General features: G+C 45.8%; 1 protein-coding gene across 1 annotated transcript in view; it reads left to right on the top strand.

Annotated features, from left to right (window-relative positions):
- Positions 1-22,795, top strand: part of DNAAF11 (dynein axonemal assembly factor 11) — a 61,419-nt gene extending 38,624 nt beyond the window's left edge. The window contains exons 10-12 of the mRNA XM_073590352.1: positions 4,568-4,663; positions 11,768-11,844; positions 22,469-22,795. Coding sequence (XP_073446453.1) covers positions 4,568-4,663; positions 11,768-11,844; positions 22,469-22,655 — 360 coding nt within the window. The 3' untranslated portion in view covers positions 22,656-22,795. The remainder of the gene's footprint in view (positions 1-4,567; positions 4,664-11,767; positions 11,845-22,468) is intronic.
- Positions 22,796-24,997: the final 2,202 nt, after the last annotated feature.

Raw genomic sequence — 24,997 nt, 5'->3', positions numbered from 1 at the left:
TATTGCAATTCGACGTACACTTTGGCTAAAGGCATGGCAAGCGGACTTGTCTTCTAAAAAGTCCCTCACTAACCTGCCTTTTCAGGGGGTGCGCCTCTTTGGGTCCCAATTGGACCAGATTATTAAGGAAGCCACCGGAGGCACGAGTTCACTCCTCCCTCAGTCCAAGCCTCGCAGACCCCCACTAAGGCGTCAGTTTCGACCCTTTCGGACTTTCCGCCGTTTCAATACGGCGGACAACTCCTCCAGCCAACAGAGACCGCAGGCTCGCCAGGAGAGAAGGAAAGTTTCCTTCAGACCCACTCCTTCCTGGCGACCCCACTCCTCCCAGGGCAGACCGTCCAGATCTAGATCTGGACGGTCTACTTCAGCTTGACTATCATCGGGCACGCGAAGGGCCTTTCCAATTGGGAGGTCGACTTCTTTCCTTCAGGGACGTTTGGCTGGCCGCCGTGGAGGACGCCTGGGTCAGGGAGGTCGTATCCTCAGGATACAAGATAGAGTTCGTCTCTCTCCCACGGGATCGTTTCTTCGAATCCCGGCCTCCAAAGGATCCAACCTTGATCCCGGGGTTCTCTACAGCTATCGCCGCTCTCCTCAGTTCCGGGGTGATTGTGCCCGTTCCCGAATCGGAGCGCTTCACGGAGTTCTACTCGAACCTGTTTGTAGTGCCGAAAAAAGACGGCGCAGTTCGACCCATCTTGGATCTCAAGCTGCTCAACAAGAGGGTCCGCCTTCGCCACTTCCGCATGGAGTCGCTTCGCTCGGTCATCGCCTCCATGGAGGAGCAGGAATTCATGTGCTCAATAGACATCCAAGATGCCTATTTACATGTTCCAATTTTCTCCGGACATCAGAAGTTCCTGCGCTTTGCGATTCGACAGCACCACTACCAGGTTGTCGCACTTCCCTTCGGTCTTGCCACCGCTCCCAGAGTCTTCACGAAGATCATGGCTGCGTTGATGGCTTTGTTGAGAGTCAGAGGCCTCGTTCTTTTCCCGTACCTAGACGATATTCTGATCAAGGCTCCCTCATTCCAACAGGCTCACCAAAGTTTGTCAATCGTCCTGGACACTCTTTCCAATTTCGGGTGGATCGTCAACGCCTGGTCTTTCTAGGTCTTCTGTTCGACACTCGTAGGTCAAGGGTCTTTCTCCCACAAGAAAAGGTTCTCTCTCTCTGCAGCAGGAAGTACGATCGCTGCAGACCTCGCGATTCCCATCCCTCCGTACAGCCATGAGGGTCCTGGGAAAGATGGTCGCGGCGATAGAGGCAGTTCCCTTTGCCCAATTTCACGCCAGGCCTCTCCAGCAGGCCATTCTGTCGAAATGGAACAGGTCGCCTCGGTCCCTGGATCGCCCTGTCCATCTTTCTTACCGGATCAAGCGGTCTCTCAACTGGTGGTTGTCGTCACCTCTCATTCTATCGGGTCGATCCTTCCTTCCCATTCACTGGCAGATAGTAACCACAGATGCCAGTCTCCTCGGTTGGGGTGCTGTGTTCCGCAACCACACTGTTCAGGGTCGATGGTCGGATCGGGAATCAGCGCTACCGATCAACGTTCTGGAGATTCGAGCGATCCATCTTGCTCTGGTCCACTGGGAAAGGCTCCTCAAGGGACTGCCGGTACGGATTCAGACAGACAACGCCACAGCGGTGGCATATGTCAACCGCCAAGGGGGAACACGGAGTGTTTCAGCCCTGGTCGAGGTGTCCAAGATTCTTCGTTGGGCGGAGATTTCCGTCCCGACAATTTCCGCGGTTCACATTCCCGGCGTAGACAACTGGGCCGCCGATTTTCTCAGCCGCGAGGGTCTCGCGGCGGGAGAATGGTCCATACATCCGGAAGTGTTTCATCTGCTCTGCCTTCGGTGGGGAACCCCGGATGTAGACCTCATGGCGTCTCGCCTCAACAGGAAAGTCCCACAATTCGTGTCCAGGTCTCGGGACCCTCTGGCAGTGGGCGCCGACGCCCTGGCCGTTCCTTGGTCCCAGTTCGAACTTCCCTACCTGTTCCCTCCTCTGCCTCTTCTTCCCAAGCAGTTGAAGAAGATCAAGGCAGAAGGACTTCCGGTCATTCTCATCGCCCCGAATTGGCCCAGAAGGTCTTGGTTCGCGGACATTGTCAACCTTCTCGCGGACGCCCCCTGGAAGCTTCCAGACAGAACAGATCTGCTGTCTCAGGGTTCGATTTGCCACCCCAATTCTCGGCCGCTCAATTTAACGGCGTGGCTGTTGAGACCGAGGTTCTGAAACGAGCAGGATTTTCCGACCACGTAATTCAGACCATGATCCGAGCCAGAAAGCCATCATCTTCCAAGATTTACTACCGTACTTGGAAGGCCTATTTCACTTGGTGTGAGACCAATGACGTCGCGCCCATGTCCTTTTCGCTCCCTTCAGTCCTAGCGTTTCTTCAGGCAGGATTGGATGCGGGACTTGCCCTCAGTTCCCTGAAGGGTCAAGTTTCGGCGCTGTCCATTTTGTTTCAGAAAACGTTGGCTTCCCGTCCTCAGGTTAAGACCTTTCTTCAGGGCGTGGCTCACACGGTCCCGCCGTACCGGGCGCCCGTGGATCCATGGGATCTTAATCTGGTTCTTGAGGTTCTGCAAGGTCCGCCCTTTGAACCCCTCAGGGATATTTCCCTTTCTCTCCTTTCTTGGAAGGTAGCCTTACTGGTGGCCATCACCTCCGTCTGGCGCGTGTCGGAATTGGCAGCTCTTTCGTGCCGCTCTCCCTTTCTGGTTCTCCACCAGGATAAGGTAGTTCTGCGGCCTCCGCCCTCGTTCCTTCCGAAGGTGGTGTCCTCGTTTCACCTCAACGAGGATATCGTGCTCCCGTCCTTTTGTCCGAATCCAACTCATCCCCGAGAGCGGTCCTTGAACAAGCTGGACCTGGTTAGGGCGGTAAGAGTCTATCTGTCTAGGACGACTTCCTTGCGAAAGACAGAGTCTCTTTTCATTATCCCTGATGGAGCGCGGAAAGGTCACCCGGCGTCAAAAGCCACCATTGCTCGCTGGATCAGATCGGCTATCCTGGAAGCCTACCGTGTTAAGCGTCGCGGAGCCCCTCCGGGTATCAGGGCCCACTCTACTCGAGCAGTGGGTGCCTCCTGGGCGGTGCGCCACAGAGCTTCCGCACTGCAGCTTTGCAAAGCTGCAACATGGTCATCGGTTCACACGTTTGTGAAATTCTACAGAGTCCACACCTACGCTTCGGCGGACGCCAGCCTAGGTAGACGGATTCTGCAGGCCGCGGTGGTGAGTCCGCTGGCCTGATGGAAGTTTGTTTCCCACCCCAGGGACTGCTTTGGGACGTCCCAAGGTCTCTGTGTCCCCCAATAAGGCGAACGAGAAAACAGGATTTTTGGGTTGCTTACCGTAAAATCTGTTTCTCGGAGCCTTCATTGGGGGACACAGCACCCTCCCATGTTTTATAGCTCCTGTTCTTACTTTGGTTGAATGGTTACAGTTGAGTTGTTTATGTTGTCAACCTATTCTGTTACTTCTCCTACTGCTTTCTCACTAACTGAGGAATTCTCTGCCGGTTGGTGGGGTGTACACTGCGGAGGAGGAGCTAGCTTTTTTTGTGCATAGTGTCAGCCTCCTAGTGGCAGCAGCATACACCCAAGGTCTCTGTGTCCGCCAATAAAGGCTCCGAGAAACAGATTTTACGGTAAGCAACCCAAAAATCCTGTTTTTGAAAGCATTGTTTCTGTCGGGAACACCGCACTGAACTTGCTCACTGAGCCAGTGCGCGTGTCCTGAGTAAAGCGAACTGTGCTCAAAGATACCTGTGGAGCGGGCAGCAGCCGGGTAGCTGCGTACTTCAGAACAGCAGGACCTGAAGCACGTGACTGCAGGGGGCGTGGCCTCAGCTCCAGAGAGCTAGGAGCTGCAAGAGAATTCCTAGCAGGGTAACTGCGAGACAAAGTTACCAAGGGGCATAGACAGGGAGAATAGTCAGGACGTAGCCAATGAGTCACACACAGAGATAGCTGCAAGGTACAAGAGGGGCGAGCAGAGAGTAGTCAGGTCACAGGCTATGAGTCATACACAGAGAGGGAAGCGCCATACAGAATCAACAGGCAAACTCACAACGGGAAACAGAACCGGGTCAGAACCATATAAACAAGCTATAACAACGAACAGGCACACAGGGGTCAGCACACTCGGCCAAAGGCAAAAGTATAACTGGCAGGGATTGGAGCTTCTCAGGGGCTTAAGAGGCTCTCCCAGAACCAAAGAGAGGCCACAATCATTAACCCCAGGTGTGCAGGTCAAAACCTGCACCGAGCTCCAGACATTAACCCCTGACGTGCAGCTCAAAAACCTGCACTGGGATCATGATAGTTTCTTTGCAGCATTTTTTCCACACCGGCGTAAAACTTTTCTGCTCGGTTGCTTTCAATGAGTGGAGAATGAAGGTTTGCATTGAACAATCGCACTCCGATATGTTGAAACCATGAACTTACAATACACAATACATTGCGAGGCTTTGGAGGGTCTTGGCTCAGCCGGACAGATCGTTGGCGTTTATTCATGTTGCTCTTTCGTTCCTTCTCCAGCCCTTTCAGCTCGTCCTTCCTGAAGAAGTGAAGCCGGACAGCAGCACAGCCAGGAGGTCACAGACAACGGGGCATTTGGTGGTCACGATGCCAAAGGTACCTGCAGACACACTCTATCATTTAGGCCGCGATCAGTCGGGGAATGCGTTACATCTCACCTGGTGAGGTGGGTCCTCAAAGTCCTTGTTCCTGATGAACAGTTATAATACAGCAAGGACTGACGACATGGGAGCTGCAAAGAGTCGTAGTCCACTAGTAATCATCGGGATAATATGGAAGCAGAATCAGCGATGTAGCAGAGCCCAGCAATGGAGCAGAGCTAGATATGACAGGTCGCTAAATATAGACATGTTCAAATGTCCAGCAATGTAGGTGAGCCCATAGATGAAGCTGAGCCCATTGATGTAGCAGAGCCAGGAATGTCAGGTGAATCAATGTAGAGATGTTGAGCAGACTTAAATGATGTAGCAGAGCCCAGGGATGTGTCTGAGCTAGGTATGAGAAGTCGCTCAATGTAGATATAGCAATAATAAAAACTGGCCTAAACATTTTAAAGGGGTCTTGCACTATGAACAATCCCAATTTGTAAAAAGATCAGAAAGTCTCCCCCTTCTGTGACCCCCCCACGAATTATCAGCTCTCATCTGTGGGGAAAACTGGCAGCGAGTGTTCAGTTTCCCTACAGCGCCACCCCTGGGGAAATGTAGCATGACACAGAGTCCATTCACATCAGTGGGTTGCCTGTGTAATGCAGGACAGGACTGGTCCTCCAAAGCGAGGGGCGCGCTTTATAACCGGTCAGAAGACGCCTGTCGTCTATTAGTTCCCAATTTCCCTATTGGGTGTATGAGTATGGACAGTGGATCAGAGCGGCCGCGGTGACCCTTCAGCCTCTGTCAGTGCCGGTATCAATATTGTGAGTGATCTATGCAGTTTGTAAACTCCCCGGCTCCAAGACGGCCACTAGGGACCATGAAGACGGTATCCGCAGCGTCCCCAGAGTCCGGTGCTTTCTTCATGCTGAACGTATTGATTGTGGTGTTACTTGGATTTCGCGCTTCTAGAGAAGGATTTTCCAATGTTTTATGAAACAGCCGTAGATTGGAGTATTAAATCTACATGTCATCTGAATCAGTGGGAAACCACTGCTGAGTCATCAGAGTCCTGCTGCACTTAAAAAGCCATAAAATATCAGCCCCTTTACTGCCTCATACTGGCGCTAATTCCCCATAAACCTTCCAGGTTATTATCAGAGGTCGGCCATCCTGCCATGCGGTCAGGGAATGGGCTCAACCACAGCAACGGGAATGGGGTAGAAATTCACGAAATGGGTAGATAGCCAAAATTCCTTTTAATCTGACGTGTTGGAACTAAAGAGCATCAGATTATCAAATATTCAGGTTTAATGGATGCAGATTAAAAAAGAAGCTGCGGTAATTGTCAACTGTATATGGAAAACCTGCTACTATACATTTTTATATTCTCAATTTTTCTGCCGCAGATTCTAACTTTAAATCCTCAGCGTATTCGCCATACTTGCATATAATCTATTTTGCAACTGTTCCAAAAAGCCAGGCACATGGCACCCAAGGGAACCCCGCTCTGTTATGAATCCATCGGAAAAATAACTTATGAAAAGAATACGGTAATTAAAAAATCCATAAAAAATAAAAACATGAATGCTCTCACCAACCTCCCCTATTGCCCATGAAAAAAGCATATATGGTATCGTCACATCCCTAAGAAAGAACTATAGATAATACAGACTTGCAAGAAAATGCAAATGCAAGACAAAATTAATTAAAAATGTCATGTTTACCCCAAAATGGTGCTAATAAAGACATGAGGTCGCAACACACACACACACACACACCACTCCAAGCTCCATCCACAGGAAAAATAAAACATTTTTTTTCTATAAATTTCCAATTTTTTTAACTGCTAAAGTCTAGAAAAAAAATACTCTGGTCCCAGTGCGTAAAAGCTTTCAAAAGTCAGAGTTACACCAAAATTTTGCGAATTTTGGTGGTCTCACACCAGTTACTCCCAGGTCTGACAAAATGGGCAGACCAGGGGCTGGATGGGGAATTCATGACAAATGGCGGCGTTTGCTACCCAACAAATGTTCCTCCAGCAGGGGCTTGGGTAGAATTGGTGACGAGGCACACAGAGAGGTGTACGCCGTTCATCTGCCACTCCTGATCCATGACGAGGCGTACATTTCTCCATGAATCAGATGTGTCTGGCTCCAGAACATCCCCTCATCAAGACTGGTGTGAACAACGCCGTTCTTGATGAATCGGGCACTACATATTTGGTATTGTTGTAACTGACCTGAAAAATCATGTCACTATGTCATTTTTACTGCACGCTGAATACTGTAACTTTAGACAATGGCAGAATTGCATTTTTATCAATCACACATGACAGCAGCACGAGAGGGGATCCGCCCTTCAAGGTCAGGAAACCTACAGGCTAAAAAGGGTGGCATTTCTCCCACGCATCAGTTGGTTTCCTGTCCTTGACTGGGGAACCTCTTACAGTCGTACCTGAAGAAAGAAGATTTGAAGAACCGAAGATCTACTCCTTCCCAGGCCCGGCTGGGCAGCACAGGTAGAGGTATCTTCATTGCCTCGGCCGGTGTGAAGTCCTTGGAAGCAACATGGTGTGTCCACAGGGACTTCACTAGTGTGTGCAGATGAGCGACATCCCGGGTCGGTGACTATCTGCAGTGGTGCGTCCCATCAGGTGGGGCATGTACGGGGACGTGTCCTGGTGTCACAGGTCCGGAAGTACAGGTGTTATATATAACTGGGGGCGGTTATTCTATTTTCACTCTTTTATGAATACATGGTCAAAATATGTTATATTATTTGCGCAAAATGTTGTAGCTTTTTGCCCTTTTGTACACTTTTCTAAACATCGTACAGCAGGGAGGGAGCAAGGGCCTAACACGTCGTGCCAAATTTTTACACCAGAAAAATGCCATACATGTAGCAGAAATCTGTATGTTATGGGACACGGACTTCTCAAAAGAAGCCCCTACGTTTTAGTTTGCAAAAGAGAAGACTGAGAGGAGACTTAATAGCTGTCTACAAATATCTAAAGGGCTGTCACATTGTAGAAGGATCAACTTTATTCTCATTTGCACAAGGAAAGACTAGAAGCAATGGGATGAAACTGAATGGGAGGAGACACAGATTAGATATTAGAAAAAACTTTTTGACAGTTAGAGTGATCAATGAGTGGAACAGGCTGCCACGAGAAGTGGTGAGATCTCCTTCAATGGAAGTCTTCAAACAGAGGCTGGACAGACATCTGTCTTGGATGATTTAGCGAATCCTGCTTTGAGCAGGGGGTTGGACCAGATGGCCCAGGAGGTCGCTTCGAACTCTACCATTCTATTTATTAAGAGCCTCGTACTCCAACATGCTTTGGAAACAAGACCGATCTGTGATCAAACCTGACTGTTAGTTCACCCCCAGGGTATACAGTGCAGCAACCCTCTGGTAGGCAGCCAACGGGTGCTCCGTGTGCCACCATTTATATGGCTCCTGATTTTACACAGTTTCTGTACCCTCTAGAAGATTTTTAGTACTGCTGGTCGTTCTTTTTTTACAGAGTTGTATCAGGTTATTTTTTGTTTCTGGGCAAAATTTTGAAAAACTTCCAACACTAGAAATGCCAGAAAAATTCCCCAACACGTCAAACCGTACAGTGTCCCAATACAATGGATAGAAATGGCGCATGAAGTGTGTATAGAGATCCATAGACACCAAGTCATATTTATTTACAGGATTATCAGAGAAATTTACTCTTAGTCAACACGGACTGAATCCTCCTTCCCTTGTGGATGTGATCCCGGGGTAGTGAACATCTGATCCAAGCCCGAAGAACTCTCCGCCATCAATAATTCATCTGCAGCTTTTATCCCGGAGTCAGATAAACACACAAGTTTTTCTCCTCATCAGCATTTCCAATCCCCACACACATTATTGTGTAACCGCACACGGACCGCAGTCACTTTATTATCAGATCTAAGAGGAAAATAAAAGTAGAAAAAAAGGAAAAGTAACAACCAAAGTGCAGGCATGGAAGTAATGTGGACTGGTTAAGGTTTCCCAGCATGCCTGTCTGCCACAGTTTCAATAAAAATTATGCAACCCCTTTTGTTCTTGTTTCATTGCATATGGCAGAAATTTTGTAAATTTAGTCATTGAATCAAAAATTACAAAGTAAATAGCTTAACACGACTAATGCAACAAGGAGGTATTCCAAACTCAACGCAAAAAAGAAAATCAAGAGAGCGGTCCAAAAAGTGATCGGTAGAGATCATAAACGTGTGCAAATTAGAGAAAGAATAGTGTAAAATGCAAAGACATTGAATTTTCCTAGAAGTGGCCGTCACAACTTCTAAGTCGTAAGAACACTGTCTATACTAGCTAGACATGGCAGATTGCTGAAGGCGCAGGTGTTCAAAATCCCACAAGTGATTGTACAAGACCTGCAGCTCTCAGTGTGTCAAGAGTGGGAGAAGAGGGTCGCATTGACAATCCAACACAATGGGCAGCACTTTGAACACATTTTATAAGTGGTCATAAACTTGTAAATAACTCATGAAAGAATAAAGTTACGTTAAAGCCACGCACACCATTGTTATTTATGTGAAATTCTCAATAAGTTTGATTTGTCGCATGACCCTCTTCCCATTGGAAAAAATAAAGTTGGATCCAAAATGGCTGACTTCAAAATGGCCGCCATGGTCACCACCCATCTTGAAAAATTCCCCCCCTCCCATATAATAATGTGCCACAAACAAGAAGTTGATATCACCAACCATTCCCATTCTATTTAGGTGTATCCATATACAGTGCCTTGCAAAAGTATTCAGCCCCCTGGAACTTTTCAACCTGTTCCCACATATCAGGCTTCAAACCTAAAGATACCGAATGTAAATTTTTGGTGAAGAATCAGCAACATGTGGGACACAATTGTGAAGTTGAACGAAATTTATTGGTTATTTTAAATTTTTGTGGAAATTCAAAAACTGAAAAGTGGGGCGTGCAATATTATTCGGCCCCTTTAACTTAATACATTGTTGCGCCACCTTTTGCTGCGATTACAGCTGCAGTCGCTTGGGGTATGTCTCTATCAGTTTTGTACATCGAGAGACTGAAATTCTTGCCCATTCTTCCTTGGCAAACAGCTCGAGCTCAGTGAGGTTGGATGGAGATCGTTTGTGAACAGCAGTTTTCAGCTCTTTCCACAGATTCTCGATTGGATTCAGGTCTGGACTGTGACTTGGCCATTCTAACACCTGGATACGTTTATTTGTGAACCATTCCATTGTAGATTTTGCTTTATGTTTGGGATCAATGTCTTGTTGGAAGACAAATCTCCGTCCCAGTCTCAGGTCTTCTGCAGACTCCAACAGGTTTTCTTCAAGAATGGTCCTGTATTTGGCTCTATCCATCTTCCCTTCAATTTTAACCATCTTCCCTGTCCCTGCTGAAGAAAAGCAGGCCCAAACCATGATGCTGCCACCACCACGTTTGACAGTGGGGATGGTGTGTTCAGGGTGATGAGCTGTGTTGCTTTTACACCAAACATATTGTTTGGCATTGTTGCCAAAAAGTTCGATTTTGGTTTCATCTGACCAGAGCACCTTCTTCCACATGTTTGGTGTCTCCCAGGTGGCTTGTTGCAGACTTTAAACAACACTTTTTATGGATATCTTTGAGAAATGGCTTTCTTCTTGCCACTCTTCCATAAAGGCCAGATTTGTGCAGTGTACGACTGATTGTTGTCCTATGGACAGATGGTCCCACCTCAGCTGTAGATCTCTGCAGTTCATCCTGAGTGATCATGGGCCTCTTGGCTGCATCTCTGATCAGTCTTCTCCTTGTTTGAGATGAAAGTTTAGAGGGCCGGCCGGGTCTTGGTAGATTTGCAGTGGTATGATACGCCTTCCATTTCAATATGATCGGTTGCACAGTGCTCCTTGGGATGTTTAAAGTTTTGGAAATCATTTTGTATCCAAATCCAGCTTTAAATTTCTCCACAACAGTATCACGGACCTGCCTGTTGTGTTCCTTGGTCTTCATGATGCCCTCTGTGCTTTAAACAGAACCCTGAGACTATCACAGAGCAGGTGCATTTATACGGAGACTTGATTACACACAGGTGAATTATATTTATCATCATTAGTCATTTAGGACAACATTGGATCATTCAGAGATCCACAATGAACTTCTGGAGTGAGTTTGCTGCACTGAAAGTAAAGGGGCCGAATAATATTGCACGCCCCACTTTTCAGTTTTTGAATTTCCACAAAAATTTAAAATAACCAATAAACTTCGTTCAACTTCACAATTGTGTCCCACTTGTTGATTCTTCACCAAAAATTTGCATTTGGTATCTTTATGTTTGAAGCATGATATGTGGGAAAAGGTTGAAAAGTTCCAAGGGGCCGAATACTTTCGCAAGGCACTGTAAATGGCCCACCCTATGTGTGTGTGTGTGTGTATATATATAATCTGTTGCTCATGTGTAATTGCTAAGGTATATACACTCTCATCTACAGTGTGGGCTCTGCTCTGCTGAAGAAACACACTGTAGCCATACAGCAAATAGGTGCTGCTTTGAAATTGATATGATAGCCCATAATGGCCCTTGTCAGCCCCTTGGACTACACAGGGTATTGAGTCTACAGGATAAATGCCCATGGCTATTAAACTGAAAGCAATGTCTCTGGTGAGTGTCTGTACCCGCTGCACTCCGGCTGTTGTGACACTATAACTCCCGGCATGGCTGACAGCTGGTTCTCAGGACATGTTGGAAGCACCATAGGTTGCGGACCCCCAGTGTACGGGATCACTTGACATATCATGTACATCTGACCTCCCCAATATCCAGACACAATGAAGTTATTACGTCAGAACATATGGAGTACTGCCGCCCCGGGGTCCATGTCATCCTGGCCTGATCCATTGTGAGGGAAGGGGGTAGATCAGATGGTACTCGGTTACAGGATGAGGGTTATGAGAATTTGGGCAAAATATGACCATGTGCGACACAAAGTAGCATTTCCTGCAGTTGGGAAGGATGGGATTTGTTAACAGCATAGACAATGGAGGTTGCTTCTTTGGATGGAAATGCCCTTTAAACAATATAACGTTTTGTTTTTTTTCTGTCTTTCAGGCCTCAGAACTTATCCAGAAGCCGAGGACGACCTCTTCTACACTGAAAAGCCAGAACCACACTAAAATGCAAGAGAGGTAACACGGGAGTTACACATTTTGCGGCTAATATCCCATTATGCCGTCACATTGATAGAATCCTGCTGTCACCACCAGGGGGAGCTCAGGAGCATACTGCGTACAGATTTATTAAACAGGGGAGTCTGTCACCCCCAAAGCACAATTAAGGCTATGTGCACACGTGCAGAATTGCCGCGGAAATTTCCGCAGCAATTCCGCAACTCCCTGCCTTGGGAAATCCACATGCGGAATTCCCGCGAAAAGCTAGCGTTTTGCAAGCGTAATTAAGTTGGTCACACTCGTCAAACATCGTGTTTGACAAGTGTGACCAACTTTTTACTATTGAGTCTTCCTATGCAGCCTCAATAGTAAAAAGATATAATGTTAAAAATAATGAAAAAAATAAAAAATCATGATATTCTCACCTTCCGGCGTCCCCTGCAGCACTCCCGATCCTCGCGATGCTCCCGGCAAGTCCCGTTCCCAGCGATGCCTTGCGACAATGTCCCCAGATGACGTAGCATCACGCAAGACCGCTACGTCATTGTCGCAAGGCATCCCTGGGAACGGGACTTGACGGGAGCATCGCTGAGGCCTGGAGGGTGAGAATATGACGATTTTTTTATTTTAATTCTATTTTTTACAGGGATATGGTACCCAGAGCTTGGAGGAGAATCTCCTCTCCTCCAGACCGTGGGTACCATTCGCAGCATTAGCACAGCATGTGCGGAATGCCATTGAATACAATGGGTTGCTTATTTTATGCGTTTTCGTGGCGAAAAAATGTGGCAGAAACGCATAAAATCCGCAGCAATTCCGCACGTGTGCGCACAACCTTCCACAAAGCCCATATATAGGGGAGCAGGAATAAAGAGCGTGTTTTGCACAACTGAGGGGCTGATTTATGCAGTAAATGTATGACTTGTATAGAGGCTGGAGTCCCCTATATGGCTGTGCTTACTATAAATTGGAGTTTGGGTGTCACTTCTTTTTAAGTTCAGTGTATTGAAGGGATAGTCCGGAGTTGTCTATGTCTCCAGCTACGAGGCTACGGAGGTCCCTGCTAGTTTTTGTTTACTTTGTTGCAGCAAATACATGCAAGTGCGGCAACCACTGGCCACCAATCACTGTCCAATCATGGTCACCCATCACTGGCCAATTATGGCCACCAACCACAGGACACCAAACACTGGTCAGTTGCGGCCACCAACCACAGGACACCAAGCACTGGTCAATTTCGGCCACCAACCACATTCAACCAATCACTAGCCAATCATGGCCACCAACAGCAGGCCACCAATCACTGGTTAATTACGGCCACCAACCACAGGCCACCAATCTCTAGCAAATTATGGCCACCAATCTCTAGCCAATCATGGCCACAGGCCACCAATCACTGATTAATTACGGCCACCAATCATGGCCACCAAGCACAGGCCACCAATCTCTGGCAAATTATGGCCACCAATCACTAGCCAATCATGGCCACAGGCCACCAATCACTGATTAATTACGGCCACCAATCATGGCCACCAATCTCTGGAAAATTATGGCCACCAGTCACTAGCCAATCATGGCCACAGGCCACCAATCACTGATTAATTACGGCCACCAATCATGGCCACCAAGCACAGGCCACCAATCTCTGGCAAATTATGGCCATCAGTCACTAGCCAATCATGGCCACAGGCCACCAATCATTGACCGATCATAGCCACCAATCTCTGGCCAATTATGGGCACCAATCACTGGCCAATCATGGTCACAAGCCATCAATCACTGGCCAATCATAGCCACCAACCTCAGGCCACCAATCACTGGCCACGGCGGCCTATAGTCGTATACGGTAACACCACCTCACACGTCTGCCCTTCTACTAACTATTATAATAGGACGTGTGCACAAGTCCAGACAAGCGGCCTACAGACTTTTTTTGTCAGAGGCCCCACACGAAGCAGAAGTGAGAGGCACTGGATAACCGCTTTAACTTCAAAGCCAATAACCGCCGTCCAGACACATTACATAACTAATGAAAGGAGCACAAAGAGTAATAATACAATGCAACAATCACCAATAACACAAAAACTATTCTACAGCGAAAATAACCCCACGCGTATCACTCGAAAGCTGGCTGCACCCGGGCCAAAATTACTGCCATTTATTAAGAGGTTAATACAGTAATGGATTTCCCTTAGAATACCATCTCCATCCCTACCACAGTTATATATGGAAGCCATTATCATCCGTATATAGGGTTCTGCAGTTTCCTTGTGCATAGATCTTATATGAAAGCCATATAAAACCCTCGGGAAGTCTGGATCTTAGCAAGCGAAAGTGAAGCTTTTATTGAATAAACTGTGCAGCAAACACTTCAGTCTGTTCCTGCTCAGCACATAAATCAGATCCGAGGATGTCCAGTCTATTGCTGCATTAATCAATTACCTCTGCATTAGCAGCTGCCTCATATAAGCAGAAATGGGAGCAGTAAGCTAAAGACACATAGTCAGGCTGAGCCACGGCCAGATTTACTATGCACCTCATGTACTGTGGGTGTCATACAGAAGGAAGGCAGTGTGTTTTCCTTTAGTGAGTTATTACTGATCCTGTACTGAGCCTGAGTTACATCCTGTATTATACTCCAGAGCTGCACTCACTATTCTGATGGTGCAGTCACTGTGTACATACATTACATTACTGATCCTGTACTGATCCTGAGTTACATCCTGTATTATACTCCAGAGCTGCACTCACTATTCTGCTGGTGCAGTCACTGTGTACATGCATTACTGATCCTGAGTTACATCCTGTATTATACTCCAGAGCTGCACTCACTATTCTGCTGGTGCAGTCACTGTGTACATACATTACATTACTGATCCTGTACTGATCCTGATTTACATCCTGTATTATACCCCAGAGCTGCACTCTCTATTCTGCTGGTGCAGTCACTGTGTACATACATTGCATTACTGATCCTGTAGTGATCCTGAGTTACATCCTGTATTATACTCCAGAGCTGCACTCACTATTCTGCTGGTGCAGTCACTGTGTACATACATTGCATTACTGATCCTGAGTTACATCCTGTATTATACTCCAGAGCTGCACTCACTATTCTGCTGGTGCAGTCACTGTGTACATACATTGCATTACTGATCCTGAGTTACATCCTGTATTATACTCCAGAGCTGCACTCACTATTCTGCTGGTGCAGTCACTGTGTACATACATTGCATTACTGATCCTGTAGTGATCCTGAGTTACATCCTGTATTATACTCCAGAGCTGCACTCACTATTCTGCTGGTGCAGTCACTGTGTACATACATTACATTACTGATCCTGAGTTACATCCTGTATTATACCCAGAGATGCACTCACTGTTCTGCTTGTGCAGTCACTGTGTACACACATTACATTACTGATCCTGAGTTACATCCTGTATTATACTCCAGAGCTGCACTCACTATTCTGCTGGTGCAGTCACTGTGCACATACATTACATTACTGATCCTGTACTGATCCTGAGTTACATCCTGTATTATACCCCAGAGCTGCACTCACTATTCTGCTTGTGCCGTCACTGTGTACATACATTACATTACTGATCCTGAGTTACATCCTGTATTATACTCCAGAGCTGCACTCACTATTCTGCTGGTGCAGTCACTGTGCACATACATTACATTACTGATCCTTTACTGATCCTGAGTTACATTCTGTATTATACTCCAGAGCTGCACTCACAATTCTGCTGGTGCAGTCACTGTGTACATACATTACATTACTGATCCTGAGATGCATCCTGTATTATACTCCAGAGCTGCACTCACTATTCTGCTGGTGCAGTCACTGTGCACATACATTACATTACTGATCCTGAGTTACATCCTGCATTATACCCCAGAGCTTTACTCACTATTCTGCTGGTACAGTCACTGGGTACATACATTACATTACTGATCTTGAGTTACATCCTGTATTATACTTCAGAGCTGCAATCACTATTCTGCTGGTGCAGTCACTGTGTATATACATTACATTACTGATGCTGTACTGATCCTGAGTTACATCCTGTATTATACTCCAGAGCTGCACTCACTATTCTGCTGGTACAGTCACTGTGTACATACATTACTGATCCTGAGTTACATCCTGTATTATACCCCAGAGCTGCACTCACTATTCTGCTGGTACAGTCACTGGGTACATAGATTACATTACTGATCCTGAGTTACATCCTGCATTATACCCCAGAGCTGCACTCACTATTCTGCTGGTGCAGTCACTGTGTACATACATTACATTACTGATCCTGAGTTACATCCTGTATTATACTCCAGAGCTGCAATCACTATTCTGCTGGTGCAGTCATTGAGCACATACATTACATTACTGATCCTGTACTGATCCTGAGTTACATCCTGTATTATACCCCAGAGCTGCACTCTCTATTCTGCTGGTGCAGTCACTGTGTACATACATTACTGATCCTGAATTACACCCTGTATTATACCCCAGAGCTGCACTCACTATTCTGCTGGTGCAGTCACTGTGTACATACATTACTGATCCTGTACTGATCCTGAGTTACATCCTGTATTATACCCCAGAGCTGCACTCTCTATTCTGCTGGTGCAGTCACTGTGTACATACAGTACATTACTGATCCTGAGTTACACCCTGTATTATACTCCAGAGCTGCACTCGCTATTCTGCTGGTGCAGTCACTGTGTACATACATTACTGATCCTGAGTTACATCCTGTATTATACTCCAGAGCTGCACTCACTATTCTGCTGGTGCAGTCACTGTGCACATACATTACATTACTGATCCTGAGTTACATCCTGCATTATACCCCAGAGCTTTACTCACTATTCTGCTGGTACAGTCACTGGGTACATACATTACATTACTGATCTTGAGTTACATCCTGTATTATACTTCAGAGCTGCAATCACTATTCTGCTGGTGCAGTCACTGTGTACATACATTGCTGTACTGATCCTGAGTTACATCCTGTATTATACCCCAGAGCTGCACTCACTATTCTGCTGGTACAGTCACTGGGTACATAGATTACATTACTGATCCTGAGTTACATCCTGCATTATACCCGAGCTGCACTCACTATTCTGCTGGTGCAGTCACTGTGTACATACATTACATTACTGATCCTGAGTTACATCCTGTATTATACTCCAGAGCTGCAATCACTATTCTGCTGGTGCAGTCATTGAGCACATACATTACATTACTGATCCTGTACTGATCCTGAGTTACATCCTGTATTATACCCCAGAGCTGCACTCTCTATTCTGCTGGTGCAGTCACTGTGTACATACATTACTGATCCTGAATTACACCCTGTATTATACCCCAGAGCTGCACTCACTATTCTGCTGGTGCAGTCACTGTGTACATACATTACTGATCCTGTACTGATCCTGAGTTACATCCTGTATTATACCCCAGAGCTGCACTCTCTATTCTGCTGGTGCAGTCACTGTGTACATACAGTACATTACTGATCCTGAGTTACACCCTGTATTATACCCCAGAGCTGCACTCACTATTCTGCTGGTGCAGTCACTGTGCACATACATTACATTACTGATCCTGAGTTACATCCTGTATTATACCCCAGAGCTGCACTCACTATTCTGCTGGTGCAGTCACTGTGCACATACATTACATTACTGATCCTGAGTTACATCCTGTATTATACTCCAGAGCTGCGCTCACTATTCTGCTGGTGCAGTCACTGTGTACATACATTACATTACTGATCCTGAGTTACATCCTGTATTATACCCCAGAGCTGCACTCACTATTCTGCTGGTGCAGTTACTGTGTACATACATTACATTACTGATCCTGAGGTACATCCTGTATTATACTCCAGAGCTGCGCTCACTATTCTGCTGGTGCAGTCACTGTGTACATACATTACATTTCTGATCCTGAGTTACATCCTGTATTATACCCCAGAGCTGCACTCACTATTCTGCTGGTGCAGTCACTGTGTACATACATTACGTTACTGATCCTGAGTTACATCCTGTATTATACTCCAGAGCTGCACTCACTATTCTGCTGGTGCAGTCACTGTGTACATACATTACGTTACTGATCCTGAGTTACATCCTGTATTATACCCCAGAGCTGTACTCACTATTCTGCTGGTACAGACACTGGGTACAGACATTACTGATCCTGAGTTACATCCTGTATTATACTTACCGGTATATTATATACTTATATAATAAATAATAATAGGTTTTTGTCATGAAAAATCATACCAAGAAGAATAATGTCAGAGAGCTTTTTCCATCTTTAATGTCTGCTGTAATCTGTAGAAATTAATTGAAGAATAAACTGAAATCTTTTTGGATGGAAAAAGAAAGAACTGAAACAATGGGGTTGCATAAATATACACACCCTTGAATTAATACTTTGTTGAAGTACAGTTTGAATTTATGACAGCATTCAGTCTTTTGGGGTAGGAGTCTATCAGCATGGCACATCTAAAATTGGTGATTTTTGCTCACCCTTCCTTGCAGTAGCTCCACATCAGTCAGATTGCATGGGCATCTCCTGTGTACAGCGCCCTCTTCGGTTCACCCACAGATTTTCAGTTGGATTCAGGGCTTGGCTCTGGTTTGGTCATTCCAAAACTTTGATCTTTTTGGTAGCTTTTGACAGGCTTGATGTAAGTTTTGGCAAAACATAGCCTTTTTGTGTAAGAAAATGCTTCGGTTCCGCCATTCTACCTTACAGACCCGACAGATAATAATAATAATCTTTATTTTTATATAGCGCTAACATATTCCACAGCGCTTTACAGTTTTTGCACACATTATCATCACTGTCCTCGATGGGGCTCACAATCTAAAGAATACAGGAGATTGTTGTCACCTGCAGTTTACAACCAACACTTGTTAGAAATTCTTGCTCCTTTACTGTTGTTGTAGGCTTTTAGGACCAATTTTCTTCTTGTATTTTCATCAATCTTTGACGGTCATCCAATTCTAGGTAATGTCACTGTTGTACAATATTTAAGCCACTTCTTGATGTCCTTTTTCACAGTGCTCTATGGTAGATCTAATGCATTGGAAACATTTTTTTTATTCCCTCGTCCTGACTGATCACTTTCACCAATGAGATCCCTTTGCTGTGTTGTAAGCTGTTTACGGACCTTGGGTTTTGCTGTAAAAAGCAACAAGAAAATGTTAGGATAATCTTAAACTGCTAAACTTGTACTCCATCTGCAGTAAGATCATTCTGTGTCTCACACAGGAGCAGCCTGACTGTTCTGGGCTCCTCCTGAGATGTAATGACAGCCTGATCTCAATGTAGAGTGATTACAAGTTGCACAGAGCACAGCAGACATAGGTGTGATTACTGGCACATCTTTGGACATTCAGTATGGGGAGAGGGGCAGTACAGCAGAGGTGACAGTGCTATGAGAGCAGGTTACATTTTTTGTAATCTTGACAGCTGAACCCCGCTTAAATGCTCCTCTCTCCACACAAACTGCTTGTACTTTATCTTAAAAGTATTAGATCTGGGAGTAGAGCACAGATGACTTTCTAATCATGCAGGAGGTTAGACCAGGAGCTCCGGAGATGAGGGCTATCTGACATTGTACATCTCACACACTGAGAAATCTGCTCCAAGCTGTAATGGGGACATGTTCTTCTTTAATCTTGAGTATTGCTGTCTTTTTATGATTGGTCAGCATCATACAGGGTGAATAAGTACACGCCCCCAGTGAAAACTGTCTGATAACGCCCACTTGAACTTTATGGAAACTAACTGATTAGATGCCAAATACTTTGATTGCTAACATTTCTACAATGAAAAGGTGAAATATAAACAAAAGCGTTTTATTGTTTTTTGCTGGCACTATAATATCGTGTGTCCAGTTCATCATGAAGAATTTGGTGAAAGGTCCTCTCTAAGTACATGTTCTGAGTGCCTGTAGATGATAAGGATGAGCAAATCGATTTTAAACAAAATGAATGATTGTATTTTGCAGACTATAAGACGCACCCCAAATTTTGGGGAGTAAAATAGGAAAACATTTTTTTTTTTAGATAAAATGGTGGTGCATCTTATAGTCCTGGTAGCTTACCAGGGGGTCAGCAGTGGTGGAGCGGGGTCACAGAAGTCATGGTCGCTGCTTCAGGAGGACAGCGGCGGAGCAGGTGTGAAGTGATGCCGTGGCTCCCAGGCTGGGTGGAGGGGGTGTCCAGGCGCTGCAAGGTTGTGGGCCTTGGGCTCTCCTAAGATGTTGGCGCTGATTGAAGTCTTCCTTCCCCCATTGATTACCTTGCGATTGGCTTCAGTTAAATGGCCACCAGAGGCAGCGCATACGCAGATTGACATTTTAGGAGACGAGATCTCAATCTGCGCATGCGCTGCCTCCAGGGTTCATTCTCTCGAAGCCCACCACAGGGTAATCAGTGGGAAGGAGGACTCCTGTTAGTGCTGGCATCATCTTAGGAGAGCCCAGGGCTTGTAGCCTTGCAGCACCTGGACACTCCCTCCTCACAGCCCGGGGTCCACAGCATCGCCCCACTCCTGCAGCGGCCGGCCTCCTGAAGAAGCGACTCTGCCTCCTGTGACCCTGCTTCACTGCAGCCACCATCCCCTAGTTGACTACCTTCAGATTATAAGACGCACCACTATTTTCCTTCCAAATTTTTTTAGGATTCAATTTGCTGAACTCATATGGGCCGCGAGCCAGCCCCCATTTCTCTGTATCCATATTGGCCAAGAAGAGGTTATGAAAACAATAAAATATCCTTCTCCCCTCCTATTATTCGCTCACTCCCTAAGCTCCAGCATCGGTCAACTAGGTCTCACCGGTCCGACCCACACCAATCTGATATTGATGACCTTTGTGTCATCAATATTTGAAAATGGATTTTCTCAAGTAGACATGTCCTTTAGGTGCATTACTGTAGTCATTATTGAGTGTGATCCCGGCCCGTGATGGCGCTATTCCTACAGTATGTAAAGCCTGCGCGGCTCGTCGCTGCATCGCTCCTGAATATAGCAGCTAATCAGTGGTAAATAAGTGTTATTCATACCATACTTTTCTGGCATTAGATCCCGTATGAATGGGAACATTTTTCCGTTGCTGCGCCTGCTCCCTGGGCTCATTCTGAAGCTTGGCTCCTTTGTTGGTAATAATGCCGTGGTAATTATCCCAACAGGACCGAGGCGTACACAACATCTCAAATTTGTGTGCATGACTGCCGCTGCTCGCCGGGATCATGACTCCGCGTAATCATCTTGTTACTCTTTCATTTCACAATTAAAATAATAACGTTGGCACCGCAGCCGCCTCACAGCGAGGAGAGCTTCATGTGTTGGAAATGTAAGAGCTGCCTCCTTATGTACTAATGTCAAAATGAAGATTGGCTGTCGTGTACATGTGAGAGGGGCTTCATTACTGGGCCCACCTTTGCCGCTCAGGATGGAAGGGATGGGAATTTGTGTACCCTTCGTCTTCTGTTTTATGACCTTTGCGCCAGATTGCAATCCCCATTTTAGCTAAGAATGGAGTTTTTCTATAGAGAAGAGCCTGACTTCTGCACAAGGTCTCTCCACCCTATTACAGTAATATCTGTTACCTACAAGTTCTGGTGTCACCATCTATAAACTGCAGGTTCTGATGTCATCCCCAATTATCTACAGCTTGTGATGTCATCACCTCTAAACTGCATCTTGTGATTTCGTCACCTATAAACCACAGGTTCTGATGTTATCACCTATAAACTACAGCTTGTGATGTCATCAACTATAAATTACAGCTTGTGATGTCATCACCTCCAAACTACACCTTGTGATGTCATCACCTCCAAACTACAGCTTGTGATGTCATCACCTCCAAACTACAGCTTGTGATGTCATCACCTCCAAACTACAGCTTGTGATGTCCTCACCTATAAACCACAACTTGTGATGTCATCACCTATAAATTACAGCTTGTGATGTCATCACCTATAAACTGCATCTTGTGATGTCCTCACCTATAAACTGCATCTTGTGATGTCCTCACCTATAAACCACAACTTGTGATGTCATCACCTATAAATTACAGCTTGTGATGTCATCACCTATAAACTGCATCTTGTGATGTCCTCACCTATAAACTGCATCTTGTGATGTCCTCACCTATAAACCACAACTTGTGATGTCATCACCTATAAATTACAGCTTGTGATGTCATCACCTATAAACTGCATCTTGTGATGTCCTCACCTATAAACCACAACTTGTGATGTCATCTCCTATAAATTACAGCTTGTGATGTCATCACCTATAAACTGCATCTTGTGATGTCCTCACCTATAAACCAGAACTTGTGATGTCATCACCTATAAATTACAGCTTGTGATGTCATCACCTATAAATTACAATTTCTGATGTGAATTGTTTTTATTAAGCTTTAACCTTTCTGCATATGATCAGCTTTTAACTGTTCCCATAGATGAGGGTGTTTGTAGCCATCATCATGTTATCCTCCTCCATTGGAGCGCTGTGTGAGGTGACTGTCTCAGTATTCCCTGTATCGCAGCGTCCTCTCTCCTCTCACTGATTTCAGCCCTTTGTTATATTTCCTGCAGTTTAAAGAGAACTGAGAAACTTGAAGTGGATCCGAATGCACGTTCTTTTCCCGACGTGGCAAATATCGTCCAGGAAAAGAGAAGCGGAGCACAAGGACCGCTCGTACTGAGCAACTGCAAACCCAAACATGTGACCGACGATGAGGAAGATTTCACTGAAAATTCAGAGGTCCCTCCTCTTATCTAAGAAATTCTCTGTAACTGCCTATTATATAGCGCACATTTATATTTATAAGGTTATTTCTGAAGTTGCCTGTAAGGAAGAACAAGGGGTTATTGTTCCACTGCAGAAACTGTGCAAGTAGTCATTAAAAAAATACCCCGTTATTTCATGTCTACAGCTCCTTTACAGTTGTCTCTGCTGCCTGCACAGAGCCATACCTGTGCATGCATAAGGTCAGAGTATGCGGCAGCAGGAGGAGACTCTGCAGGCGGCAGCAGGAGGAGACTCTGCAGGCGGCAACAGGAAAGACTGCAGGCGGCAGCAGGAAAGACTCTGCAGGCATCAGAGACAAACACAAGTCCCTGCTACCATTACTGATCCACTGTTGGCATTAGGACTGGCATGAGTGAGAGAAGAGGCACTGCGGCTGCCACGACTATGTGTTCAAGGGCGATAAGTTTGGAACACTTTGCAGTCATGACCTATATTTTATGGGGCGGGATAGTCTCAAAAGCTGATCTTGCAGCCATCAGCCCATCTGCCCATTTTCTTGCTAAGTTACAGACAGTAGAAGAAGCGGAGTAATTTGTTATTACAAGATCAGACTACACGAGATTTCTTTGCATTCTGTAACCATGGAAACTGATAGGTCTGCATTAGAGCTGTATACACTAAACGATAGGAGGTTTTTGATTAACAATACGTTTCATCCTTTATTTTTATTGTTAGAATAATCTTAGAATTTGCTTGAAAAACCGCACATTGGCCCACATTCATCAAGACTGGCATTTGGTACCAAGGGTACGCTGGAGTAAGATGCACCAAGTTCATTAAAGTGAATCTGTCACCAGGTTTTTACTTCCCCATCTGAGGACAGTGTAATGTAGGGGAACAGACCCCGATTCCAGCGATGTGGCACTTACTAGGCTTCTTACTGTAGTTTTGATACAATCACTGTTTTATCTGCTGCAGATTTAGCTGTTCTGTGAATGTTCAGCTCTGTATAATCCCGCCCATGACAGTGATTGGCAGAAAGCTGCCAATCCGTGCTGGGGGAGGGGTTATACAGAGCTCATGAATATTCTTGACTCCTGGCATCAGGTTTACTAGTCCTGTAGTGATAAAATCACTGTTTTATCAGCGAGATTATCAAAACCGCAGCAAGCAGCCTAGTAAGTGACACATTGCCAGAATCAGTGTCTGAGCCCCTATGTGATGCTGCTCTCAGGTTAGGTGGCTAAAACCTGGGGACAGATTCCCTTTAAGAGGCATCCACCTCTTAATACATTTGACGCCCCTTTCGCTCTGATGTCTGCCACTTTTTGGGCTTACATTTTGATCAATCTGATAGGTTGCTTGAGGCCACAACCCTTTTAGTTAAGCTCTGCCCACTTTTCAAAAAATCTTTTTTCAAGTGGGGTCTTTGATCTCCTGATCTAGGAGTTCCCCCCCTGTGCCTTGCGAACAACAATCGTAATGCTATAGACTGTTAGTGTCTACCAGAGAAGCAGCGTTGGACTACATAGCCCAGCATCTCTCGTCATCCCTCATCTCATCACACATTGAAACGTCTGCAATGTCGGCAAAAAATGGAAGCCGTGCGGAAAGTATGATACACATCTGCCGTAATTACCTGGAATGTGTTTACACAACACAATATTCTGCCTGTGAAATTAGCAGCGAGCGCGGCACGCGCCACTCCGGAGGATTTCTGTGGATCCACAGTAAGTAGAATTAGTTTCAGTCATCTAAACCCTAGTTAGCTGGTGTAAGAGGATTGTTCTCATGTTGGGGGGATGATTACAGCCAGGACTCTATAGGGGGTGCAGAGGGAGCCGTCAAGGTTCCCACCGCAACCTTACAAGGCACTGCTATTATAAACAGCACATTGTAGGTTACGCAGTTTTTATTGGGTTCCCCTCGAGCTTCAAGACATACCGCACTAAAAATAATTAGAAAACCTTAAATTATGGATGAGATTTATCAAGGGGGACATTATAGAAGCCAGCTGTGCCACATCACTGGTCACCCAGTGGTATATACAGGATCCAGTACCTGGTCACCCAGTGGTATATACAGGATTCAGTCACTGGTCACCCAGGTGTATATACAGGATTCAGTCACTGGTCACCCAGGGGTATATACAGGATTCAGTCACGGTCACCCAGGGGTATATACAGGATCCAGTCCTTGGTCACCCAGTGGTATGTACAGGATTCAGTCCCTGGTCACCCATTGTTATATATAATATTCAGTCCCTGGTCACCCAGGGGTATATACAGGATCCAGTCCCTGGTCACCCAGGGGTATATACAGGATCCAGTCCCGGGTCACCCATTGTTATATATAATATTCAGCCCCTGGTC

The sequence above is a fragment of the Dendrobates tinctorius genome, unplaced genomic scaffold (assembly GCF_039654945.1).
Source record: "Dendrobates tinctorius isolate UK_male_01 unplaced genomic scaffold, ASM3965494v1 ptg000116l, whole genome shotgun sequence".
NCBI classification, from domain to species: Eukaryota; Metazoa; Chordata; class Amphibia; order Anura; family Dendrobatidae; genus Dendrobates; species Dendrobates tinctorius.
Note: the sequence above shows the minus strand (reverse complement) of the source record. Positions and strands in the feature narration are given on the sequence as shown.